This window comes from Mandrillus leucophaeus, unplaced genomic scaffold (genome assembly GCF_000951045.1).
Source record: "Mandrillus leucophaeus isolate KB7577 unplaced genomic scaffold, Mleu.le_1.0 Scaffold999, whole genome shotgun sequence".
Taxonomy (NCBI): domain Eukaryota; kingdom Metazoa; phylum Chordata; class Mammalia; order Primates; family Cercopithecidae; genus Mandrillus; species Mandrillus leucophaeus.
Window position 1 is genome coordinate 7,926 of NW_012110907.1, and position 12,440 is coordinate 20,365.

Below are 12,440 nucleotides of genomic sequence, written 5' to 3' on the forward strand. Positions count from 1 at the left end.
ATAAATAAATAAATTTTAGAAAGCAAAAAAAATAAAATAAAATAAAATAAAAATTCAAAAAAAGAAAAAGTGAAGTTATTTAGTTAAAATCATTTTTGAGTTATTAGAATAAATATTTATTTCAAGAATTACTGTTATAAACTATAATAAAAACATTAAAAAAAATAAAAAAATTAAAAAAAATAAAATGTCTCTTCATTTTTTTAACATTTATCTTGTTTGTTTATTTATTTATTTATTTTGAGACAGAGTCTTGCTCTGTCACCGAGGCTGAAGTACAGTGGTATGATCTCAGCTCACTGCAACCTCCATCTCTGGGATTTAAGTGATTCTCATGCCTCAGCCTCCCAACTAGCTGGGATCACAAGCATACCACCACACCTGGATATTTTTGAGGGGTGGGGAGGAGAGTATTGCTATGTCACCCAGGCTAGAGTGCACTGGCATGATCTCGGCTTACTGCAACCTGAGCCTCCCATGTTCAAGCTATCCTTGTGCCTCAGCCTCCTGAGTAGCTGGGATTACAGATGGATGCCACCACACCCAGCTAATTTTTGGATATTAGTAGAGACAGGGTTTCAGCATGTTGGTCGGGCTGGTCTCAAACTCATGTCCTCAAGCAGTTCACCCGTCTCAGCCTCCCAAACTATTGGGATTACAGGCGTGAGCCGCTGCACCTGGCAGCAATTTTTTATATTGTATTGGTGGTATTCACAATGTAAGCCGTGTACATTAAACACCAATATATTATCTTGAAGTCATAAGGAGAGTTCAAATATGAGCAATCAATTTTGACTTTAAAGTATATGGCCTCAAAAAGAATAATTACAGGTATCATGACAAATTATTGAACATTACTCAGCTTTGACCTGGTTTTGCTTATGGTAAAAATATTTGATTTCTGAAGAGAATCCTTCAAATTACATGTAGTTTGGAGGTTTCTTTATATCCATGTTTACATATTATGATTCGTAATTAAGGTAATTGAGTTTTGACTGACCCATGTTAGAAAACCCTGTCACATCTTTTTTGAGAATATTTGTAATATTGTCGCCCATGCTGTTGACTTCAAATATATATACATAATGAAGTAAGGATTAATTCCAGACAAAAATTTTGGAGGGTGGATCTAGAAAAAAAATAGAGAGATGAAAGATCAATGGGTTTTCTTTTTGTTGAAATTTACTACATATTACTATAAACCTCAACTTTGATATGTTACCCTAATTCACATAGAATCAAAATAATCTCTTTACATATCATTTTTCTTCAAAGCAAACTCTCTTTCATATTATTGTTATAATGAGTTAAATATTAAGAACACTTTGGTAATCAAAATTTCTTAATTACCACAAAGAAAAATTTTATATTTAATTAATTATTTTATAATTTATTTATTTATTTTGGGATGGGGTTTTGCTCTGTCACCCAGGCTAGAGTGCAGTGGGGCGATCTTGGCTCACTGCAACTTTTGCCTCCCGTGTTCGTGATTCTCCTAACTCAGCTTCCCGAGTAGTTGGGATTACAGGCACGTGCCACCACGTCCAGCTAATTTTTTTGTATTTTTAGTAGAAATGGGGTTTCACTCTGCTGGCCAGGGTGGTCTGAAACTCTTGACAACTTCAAGTGATCAGCTCACCTTGGCCTCCTGAAGTGCTGGGATTACAGGCATGAGCCGCTGAGCCCAGCCTGTATTTAAGTTAGAATCGTGGCAAGAATGATTTATAATTTCTAAATTATTTTATGAATAGCAAGGGTGTTGTATATTTCTCAAATAGCAAAATCTAGAGAAGGGTTGCTAGCTATCTTTCCTAACAAGATATAATTCCTAAAATTATAGTATTACTATTTCTTTATTAGCTCAATTTTTTATCTTTATGGACAGAAATATTCAAAGAGAATGTGTAAGCATTGCAAACATATGTGCTTGTATATGTAAAATTCATTTTCTCTATTTTATATTGCAACCTTGTAAACAACTTTTCAGAAATAACCCCTTCCCTGACCTTCCCTCACATCTGCTTCCTACTGATATGTGGAATTAGTGTTAATTGTAACCCCATTGTTTTAACTCTGCACGTTTCTTGGGCATTTTCTGAGGAGTGAGAGTGAAATAGGAGGATAGCAGGTGATGGTTTATGGGAACTAATACTTATTGAGTGTTTGACTACTAAAGATACATAAGCATTTGGGGCTATAAATGATGATACAATTCTGTCTACTGGTTTGCATAAAAAATAAGAAATATTAGGCAAATATCTCAAACAAAAAAATGTTTTCAACAGAACAGAATACCCAACTTCCTCTGGTTAATGTTCATAGAAGCATTATTTTTTTCCTCAACTTTTAAGCACAGGGAGTACATATGCAGGTTTGTTACATGGGTGTATTGCACTCAGGTAGTCAGCATAGTATTCAATGGGTAGTGTTTTGACCCATTCTCTCACTTTGCCCCAGTAGTTCATGGTCTATGGTTCCCAGGTTTATTTCCCTGGGGACTCAGTGTTTAGCTCCCATTGAAAACTGACATTATGTAGTATTTGGTTTTCTGTTCCTGCATTAATTCACTTAGGATTATGGCCTCCAACTTCATCCATGTTGCTTCAAAGGACATCATTTCATTCTTTTCTATGACTGTGTAGTATTCCATGGTGCAAATGCACCACAGTTTCTTTATCCAATCCACTATTGATGGGCACCTAGGTTGCTTCCGTGTTTTTTTGCTATTGTGAGTAGCATGGCAATTAACGTAGACATGCACGTGTCTTTTTGGTAGAATGCACTTTGTGTATAGACCCAGTAATGGGGTTGGTGGGTTGAATGGTAGCTTGATTTTAAATTCTTTGAGAAATCTTCAAACTGCTTTCCACAGTGGCTGAAATAATTTACATGACCACCAACAGCATATAACCATTTACTTTTCTCTGCAGCCCTACCAGTATGTGTAATTTTTTGACTTTTTAATAATAGCCATTCTAACTGGTATGAGATGATATCTCATTATGGTTTTGATTTGCATTTCCCTGATGATAAATGCTGATGAACATGTTTTAATGTTTGTTGGCTGCATGTATGTCTTCTTTTGAGAAGTGTCTGTTCATGTCACTTGCCCCTATTTTAATGGTGCTATTTGTTTTTTGCTTGTTGAATTGTTTGAGTTCCTTATAGATTCTAAATATTAGACTTTTGTGAGATGCATAGTTTGCATGCCTTTTCTCTCATTCTTTCCATTTTCTGTTTACTGCATTGATAGTTTGTTTTAGTGTGCAGAAGCTCTTTAGGTGCCACTTGTCAGTTTTTGTTTTTGTTGCAGTTGCTTTTCAGGATATCATCATTATGAAATCCTTGCTAAAGCCAATGTCAAGGGGAGTATTTAATAGGTTTTCTTCTAGGATTTTTTATACCTTGAGGCATTACATTTAAACCTTTAATTCATCTTGAGTCAATTTTTGTATGTCTGGTAGAATTCAGCTGTGCGTCTGTCTGGTCCAGGGCCTTTTTGGGTTGGTGAGTTTTTTATTACTAAGTTAATATCACAGCTTAATATTTGTCTGTTCAGGGTTTCAGTAGCTTTCTTTTTCAATCTTGGAACATTATGTGTTTCCAGAAATATATCAATTTTCTCTAGATTTTCTAAGTTGAGGTTGGGGAGGCACAATTCTGTTTGGAGTAGTGATTGAACTTGTTTAACTTTTTAAAAGATATTCTTGCTTGCCAACTAGAATCACAGTTTCCTAACTTAATGTAATATTCCATTATTTTTAAATGATTAAAGTTAAAATATATTCTTATTTTTTAAAAAGGAAATGAAGAGAAATGCAGATGAAAATGGGAAGAGGAAGAAAGGAGATCTTTTTTGTGGATTTTAATATCTATTAGTCACATAACAAATGAAAACACATAATTATATGAAATGTTTATAGAAATAGTTATTTTTTATTTTTTTACCACTCACAATTTAGAATGTTATTTCATTTACTCAGAAAAGCCTTGAAAAGTAGTATATTACTATAGAGACCAAAAGTGTAGGGTTTTTTCGTTGTTTTTGTTTCTGTTTTGATTTTTATCTCAATTGCTGAAGGATTGTTTTTTAAATAGATATTGTAAGAACAAATCTGATTCCAAATTGGGAGAAGAACATCATGAATTAGCATTACCATTATGAACTCACAAGTTATGAGTGAGCATGAGACGTATTTTTATATATTTTCCTATGTGATATGTGTTGGTGATAAACTGTGGGAGAATTCCCACGTGTGGAAACTGTTGGTAGATTTTGTTGCTGCATCTCTGGTCACAATAGTTTTGCCAGGATTATTTTTATTTCTCATTTGAAAATACAAATTTTAGAGCTCAACACTTTGTAAGCAATATCTTTCCCCAATATGAGATAAAACTCCAATTATGTATTTTGGTATATACTTCCTGTAAATACACTATCTTTAACACACCAGTATCTATTCTATGGACTAGTAACAATAACCCAAAGAAGCAGATAATAGTGAGAGATCTGATGCTTACAGACTGAAAGAAAACGTAAGGTAAAAATAATTCAAATTTGTTTATTATAGTGATTTGGTGATGACATATAAAGAAGAAGGCTGAGTGACATGGAAGGGTAGAAATACTGCCTCTGGCATTTATATGCATGCATGTGTATATATGCATATACATGTGTGTTTATATATGTGTTCTACATTCATATATCACATACAATATTTAATATTTATTATCTATTTACTATTTTTATAAATTAAATTTAGATTAATTCAATCTTTTAAAACTTCATCATAAGCAATCATTATTTTAAATGATGGGTTAAAGCCAGGCACATACCTATAGTCCTAGCTACTCAGGAGGCTGAGGTAGGAGGATTACTTGAGCCCAGGAGATTGAAGTCAATATAGGCAATGTAGTGAGATTCTCATTTCTAAAATAAATATATAAATAGATATTTTATAAATAAAAAAATTTTCAAAAATTATCTCCAATGCCATAAGTAAATTTACAAATACATATTAAATGTCATTTTATTAACTTATTTATGTTGTTGAGATAAAAATGTCAAACATAAAATCATTAAAACATGTAACAAAAGTTTACCAACCCTATTAAAGAAGCTTTCAGTTTTCATATATATATATATTTTTAGAAACTAAAAGAGTTGTTTTAGTTCATAAACTTTAATATAACATTAAGGGAAATGTGGAAGATGAGATTACTTAATAATTTAAAACACTGGATGATGCAACACAAAGGGAAATATATGTGAAAATATAACCTACTAATCTTTATGAGGTCACATTATCTTAATATTAGTAATTTTCAGTATTAAATTACTCTCTTAATAATGGACTGAGGAAATATGTCCTCATCATTTTTTAAGACTGTCAGAAGCAGGGTATTGGAGTCTGCCCTTTGGAAGCTACTCAGGATATGCCGACTGAACAAATCATTACATCATTTATCTATTAATTCATATATTGTAGTTATAGCTATAACCCAATTAAATAAAAGATCAGTATTTAAAAAGTGGCAAGTTTGATGAGCTAGTTTCATTTTTCTAAAATTTAAAATATACACATACATTTATTTTGAATTAAGGTTTTTCTACATGTTCAAAATTCATACATCTTAAGAATAATTTAGAAAGTTCATTTGTGAACCATCAAAATTATCTCACATGCCACATGTTGCTCCTACTCTACTTTTCAACTGGCCTAGAGGTTGATATACGTATGGGAGTGCACATCGACAGTTCCTGAAACAGCTAAAGAAGAAGGTGTACATATTTAACATAATGAGAGGGAGGAGGCTTCTAAGGGAAGAAAAACTAGGTTTCTAGGAGAACAAAGGGGAGATTAAAATAGCTTGTAATCGTGTTTATGTAGGTAAGAATAGATTTCCTTGTTTTTTCTTCATTTTCATAAACTTTCTTGGGAGAGGGAATTCATGGCAGCCACACTCCCACAAGTATCTGCTTTTAGTGCCATAAAAGAAGTTCAGAAAAGACTCCTTTCTCTTTGTTCAATCTCAAATGTCTTTAGTTTTAAATAACCTTTATAGTGCCTCTAGGGATCTGAGTGAGTCCCAAAACTTTGAAAATTTAAACATTTTGTGTTTTTTTAACTATAATTTTGTCACAGTCTATCTTATACTGTATCAAAATATCAAAGAATCCTGGAACCACAAAGTTATTGCATTCTAGACAAGGTTGTACTTACAAAATTCCACCAGTAGAAATTTGTGCTTCCTAAAACTTTACCCTCAAGCATTGCTTTACAACTTTTTTTGAGCAACCAGATTGGGAATGAGTTTAACTGAAATGTACTATTAACCAAGCTTAAGAACAGGGATTTTTTTTTTTTTAAATTGGAAAGCAAATATTAATGTCTGGGAACTGTCACAAAGGAAGACATTTTATGAACAAACTAAAATAAAATACAGGTCTGTTAGTATAATTACTTTTAAAAAGTATTTAACATAAATAAGCAAAATAAGATTAGCCATTTTAAAGTGAACAATTCAATGGCATTTGGTACACTCACAGTATTGTACAACCACCGGCTCTATCCGGTTCCTAAACATTTTAATCACTCCAAAAAGAGCTGGCACCACTCATGCAGTTGCTTCCCATATCCCCTCCCCAGCTCCCTGTAGCCACCAATTTGTTTACTGCTTCCAGATATTGCATATAAATGGATCATATAATATGTGACCTTATATTTTGTCTGGCTTCTTTATTTGAAAATATGATGTTTTCAAGTCTCATTCATGTTGTTCCATATATCAGGACTTCATTTCCTTTTATGCTTGAATCATATGCCATTGTATGTACATGCCATGATCTGTTTATCCATTTATTCATTGATAAATACGTGGGCTTTTGCCAACTTTTGTCTGTTGTGAATAGTGCTACATGAACATGCATGCAAGTATACTTTTCAATGTTGTACAAAATAGAATTCAAAAAGACAGAAAAGCATAATAGTTCTTCAAAATAATAACTGAATACTATGAAAGTAAAAACATTTCCAGATTCTGTCATAATGAATGATGCTACCACCACCACCCTCAACAATGGATGTTCTGGATGGAAATGACTTAGGTCCAATATTATTTTCTTCTGTCCTATGATAAATGTTCTTCAGATAAATAGAAACAATTTGCATTTCTAATACAATTACTACCCATTATTTAGGTGTGTGCTATCCATCATGATTTCTTTCTAAAGAAATGGAAAGGGAAACAAGAAAGAGTAACGTTATAGTTGAGAAAACTGACTAGATACAACCTCAGCCAGGTTCAAGTTAACAACAGTGATAAGTCATATTAATAATATACTATTGATAAATGTGTCAAAAATAGCACTTGACTTGTGGTTTTCCTACATAAATCATGTAAGTCCAGTTGAATCTTGAGGAAAACACCAGATAAACACCCATTAAGGGACATTCTGCAAAATATCTAGTACTCAAAATTGTTAACGTCATCAAAAACAAAAGTCAGAGAACTTGTCACAGCCAAAATGAGCTTAAGTAACCATTATGACTGAATGTAAACTGGTATCCTGATTGGGATCCTGAAACAGAAAACTGACATTAAGTAAAAACTAGGGAAATCTGAAGACATTTTGGATTTTAATTAGTAACAATGCAACATTGCACTAGACAAAGTTAAATGGTAAGGAAGACTGTATTCACAGCTATTGCAATAGAGAAGACCAGAATACAGACTAGATCTGAACTGAACTCTAATAGAAAGAATGGCTAGAGAGAAGTTAAATGCTCCAGTGGACTTGGGTGTAGGGGGATTCACAGATCAAGTGTGTTTACTAATTGACGTTCCCAAAGGAAAATAAACTTCCTTGAATTTTCATGACAAAAAGTAGTTTTAGAAATTGGAACAAGTCTCCAAAGGAAGTCAAGCTCCTACCCTCCCACAGAAACTGGGAAATAGGGGCTTCTTCCTTGACTATTACATTTCAAAGAGATGGCCCCCAGGTCGTGAAAAACATGGGTCTTTAGAACTGGCAAGAAGCTTATAAAAGATTCACATCTCAGAGGCACAGAGAAAGAATTTACAATTACAAGATTTCTAAAGTAAATGCTCTAATAAGATGGCAGTGACCTTTATGGTTAGACTGTCTAGTAATGTGAACTGTTAGGTAAAGGCCTAACATATAAAAGCTTAACTACTGTAACATACTGTCAACAAAGTCGCTTTGAAGACAATTGGATCTCAGTTTACATCCTAGCTTCACCGCTTAAAACTGTTGGTTTAAGCAAGTTAATTTATCAATCTTTTTTTAATGAAAACTAAGTCTACATTATGCCTAATTTCTTTTTTGTTGTTGTTTTTTGAGACTGAGTCTCACTCTGTCGCCCAGGCTGGAGTGCAGTGGCGTGAATCTTGGCTCACTGCAACCTCTGCTTCCCAAGTTCAAACTATTCTCCTGCCTCACCCTCTCGAATAGCTTGGACTCCAGGCGCCCACCACCGCACCCAGATTTTTGTATTTTTAGTAGAAACGGGGTTTCACCATGTTGGCCAGGCTGGTATCAAACTCCTGACCTCAAGTGATCCACTCACCTTGGCCTCCCAATGTGCTGGGATTACAGGTGTGGGCCACTGCTCCTGGCCATTGTGCCTAATTTCTATAAACTACCTGTTGTTTGTTTTTCTCTCTAACAGGACCGTGCCCAAAATCTGAACGAGAGGCGAACCACCACCACCACGCTCACAGTGGATGTTCTGGATGGAGATGACTTAGGTCCAATGTTTCTTCCTTGTGTCCTTGTGCCAAACACTCGTGATTGCCGTCCACTCACTTATCAAGCTGCCATACCTGAGTTGAGAACTCCGGTAAATATGCTCTTATCTTTCTCCCTTCATTTGCATGTTTTAAAACCCAATGGGATCATGTTCAAGTATTTTGCAGACATATAATTTATAATAGCAAAACTCACTATATGCACATTTTAAAATATTTATGTCCAAAACTATTTTCAGGGAGTATGCATACATTTTTAACACAAAGAGTAATTATATAATTTACAAGGTAGAAAGTATGTTATGAAACAACAGTCCAACATGGTTATTTTATTTTTATTTTTTACCAATAAATCACCAAGGAGTTCACTAGCCATTCTGAAAAACTCCAAATAACCACTGCAGCATTTTCTTAAATTCGTGTTTAAACATGCAGTACTAAGTCACAGGACACACAGGTCAATAGGATACACATTTGGCCCAGTAGAATTCTGAAATGTTATTGGAGATTATGTTTGGCTGTTTGAAGGTAGGAGCTAACAAATACTGAATACAAATACTTACCTCTTAAAGTAAAGATACAGAAAGGTGAAGCATGAATACATATTTTCTACGCTTAATCCTATATTTTTGATAAATGCTAATGGAGCTATAAACTTCTGTCGGTTTGGATTTCACACCTTGGACCTCCCTAGATGATTGATGTACATACCTAAGAATAAGAATTTTAAGGCAAATGGATATCCTGTTGGGGCAAAAATATCAATTTCTCCCCTAAAAGGTGTATTTGTGTGTGAGTGTGTGTGTGTGTGTGTGTGTATATACACGTATTCTGTTTTAAAAAATTCAATGGTCTAGGATTTAACCATCTAACTAATATTTTTGCTGTTTCCCTGGAAAGCAAACAGCTCTCTGGGTTCCCAAAATGGCTCAAAGTGTTAGAATTTGTTGGAAGTTATTTGACTTTTTTTCCTCAAAGCACCTGAGAACTGCAGTTCTGAGGGTCCTCTATTTGAGATTTTGAGGAATAGAACAGGAATGCCTTCTAAATGTAAAGCCAAAGAGTGCTTATCCAATGTCATAATATTAATACATCTATTGGTTTTTCTCACAGTTCACTGGTCCAGTTAACTTGCATGAATAATAATAAAAAAAAAGCTGGAGAGAAAAAAAAATAAATCTTATGTGCATTGGATAAAAAATATGTTTTCAGCCAAATGAAGTACTTTTGCAGACAAAAAAGCTAATCAGAACTTGACTAGACAAAATAGATGTAGATTCCCTAAAGTTATATGCCATTATGTTATTTTGTCGAATTCCAAAAAAAAAAAAAAAAAAAAAAAAAAAAAACAAAAAAAAAAAAACCCACCAACTATTAACGATGGTGAACATAAAAATTTTCTTTGAAAGAACTGGTAAAAGTAATGATGACAAATACAATTTGTATAAGGCTGCACGCCTATTGCCGTCTGCCCTTCGACAAAGCTGACAAAAGCAATGGGAAAAAGACTTCCTATTCAGTAAATGGCAGTGGGAGATCTAGCTAGCCATATGAAGATTGAAGCTGGACCCCCTCCTTACACCATACGCAAAAAGCAACTCAAGATGGATTAAAGACTTAAATATAAAACTCCAAACTAGAAAAAACCCTGGAGGACCACCTAGGCAATACCATTCAGGACAAAGGCACAGGCAAAGATTTTGTAACAGACAGCAAAAGCAATTGCAACAAAAGCAAAAATTGACAAATGGGATCTAAGTAAACTTAAGAGCTTCTGCACAGCTAAATAAACTATCAACAGAGTGAACAGACCACCTACAGAATGGGAGAAAATATTTGCAAACTATGCATCTGACAGAGGTCTAATATCCAGCATCTATGAAGAATTTAAATTTATAATAATTAAATAAAAACATTAAAAAGTGGTTTTTTTGGACATGAACACTTTTCAAAAGAATACATACATGTGGCCAATAAAACAATGAAAAACAGTGAAACGTCACTAATCATTAGAGAAATGCAAATCAAAACCACACTGAGAAACCATCACACAGTCAGTCAAAATGACTATTATTAAAAATTCAAAAAATAACAGATGCTGGCAAGGTTGCAGAGAAAAGGGAACAGTTACACACTGTTGGTGGGAGTGTAAATTAGTTCAGCCACGTGGAAAGCAGTGTGGCAATGTCTCAAAGAGCTAAAAGGAGAATTCTCATTTGACCCAGCAGTCCTATTACTGGGAATATACCCAGAGGAATATAAATCATTCTGCCATAAAGACACATGCACATGAATGTTCATTGCAGCACTATTCACAATAGCAAAGACACGGAGTCAATCTAAATGTCCATGAATGACAGATTGGATAAAGAAAATGGTGTACATATACCACATGGAATATTATACGGCTATAAAAATAATGAGGTCATGTCTTTGCAGGAACATAGATGGAGTGGGAGGTGAATTTCCTTAGCAAACTAACACAGGAACAGAAAACCAAATACCACATATTCTCACATGTAAGTGGGAGCTGAATGATAAGAACTCATGAACATAAGGAAAGGAACAACAGACACTGAGGTCTATCTGAGGTTGGAGGGTGGGAGGAGACAGAGGAGCAGAAAAGATGACTATTGGGTACTGGGCTTACTCACTGGGTGACGAACTTATCTATACAACATGATATGAGTTCACCTGTGTAACAAACCTGCGTATGGACCCCTGAACCTAAAATATAACTCTTTTTTAAAAAAAGTTTCGTTTTTATTTATCTTTTAAAATATCTACAAGAGGGTGAGTTTGCTCCATGACTAATCATTGTTTGTGCATGAAATTTAAACATGTAAGGTTAAAGTATATTAGGCTGGCATTAACATTTTTAAAAAATTTCTACAAGAGGGTGGGCTTCCTCTATGACTAATCATTTTTTGCACATGAAATTTAAACGTGTAAGATTCAAGTATATTGGACTGGTATTAAAATGTGCATTTTTTCATTCAAATATTTCTATTTGGAAAGACAATAGTGTAAAAATAATAATATGCTGAAACAGAATTTAATACTTGATAATAATCTTTTTCAATCATCCCCATACACATATGGCACTCTGGATTGTGTGTGTGTGTGTGTGTGTGTGCACTTTCAATTAAAATCCCTTTAAATATAAAAAAGAAAAAAATATATTTTTAGTATTAATTTATGTTTCTGAGTTAATATATTCAGCTAGTGTACAGTGGGACCCCAAGAGAAGGTATATATTGAGACCACAATAATCCAATTCAATGAGTCAGTCTGACTGTTTACTAGTAGTTAGTTCACTGAGGAAAGTAAAGGAAGATAGAAGCTGCTGCTTGAAAAGCAGAGTGTACGAACTTAATTTTATTAAGGATCACTGAGCTTCCTTTCCTCTCCAGATTACGGACTGAACATCTCATTCCTATGCAGTTTAGTGCTAGAGACCAGACTATACTTTCAATTTGGGGTAATAACATAAGTGATCATAATGTCTAGAGTTTGTATAGAATGTTCTGTTTGTAATGAACTATGCTAAGCTCTGCACAAATATTAACTGATTGAATATGTTGAATATACACAAAAACATTTTCGGTAGACAGTTTAAGTATATGGATATAGATATAATTTAGTAAGAGTAAATAAAATTAAGATAC

At 33.9% G+C, this 12,440-nt stretch overlaps 1 protein-coding gene across 1 annotated transcript in view; it reads left to right on the forward strand.

The window, feature by feature from the left end:
• The window catches only part of PCDH15 (protocadherin-related 15), a gene marked incomplete at its 5' end in the record, with an annotated part of 518,346 nt that overhangs the window by 4,205 nt on the left and 501,701 nt on the right, over positions 1-12,440 (forward strand). Inside the window, one exon of the mRNA XM_011971273.1 lies at positions 8,694-8,864. Within this exon, the coding sequence (XP_011826663.1) occupies positions 8,694-8,864 (171 nt within the window). The remainder of the gene's footprint in view (positions 1-8,693; positions 8,865-12,440) is intronic.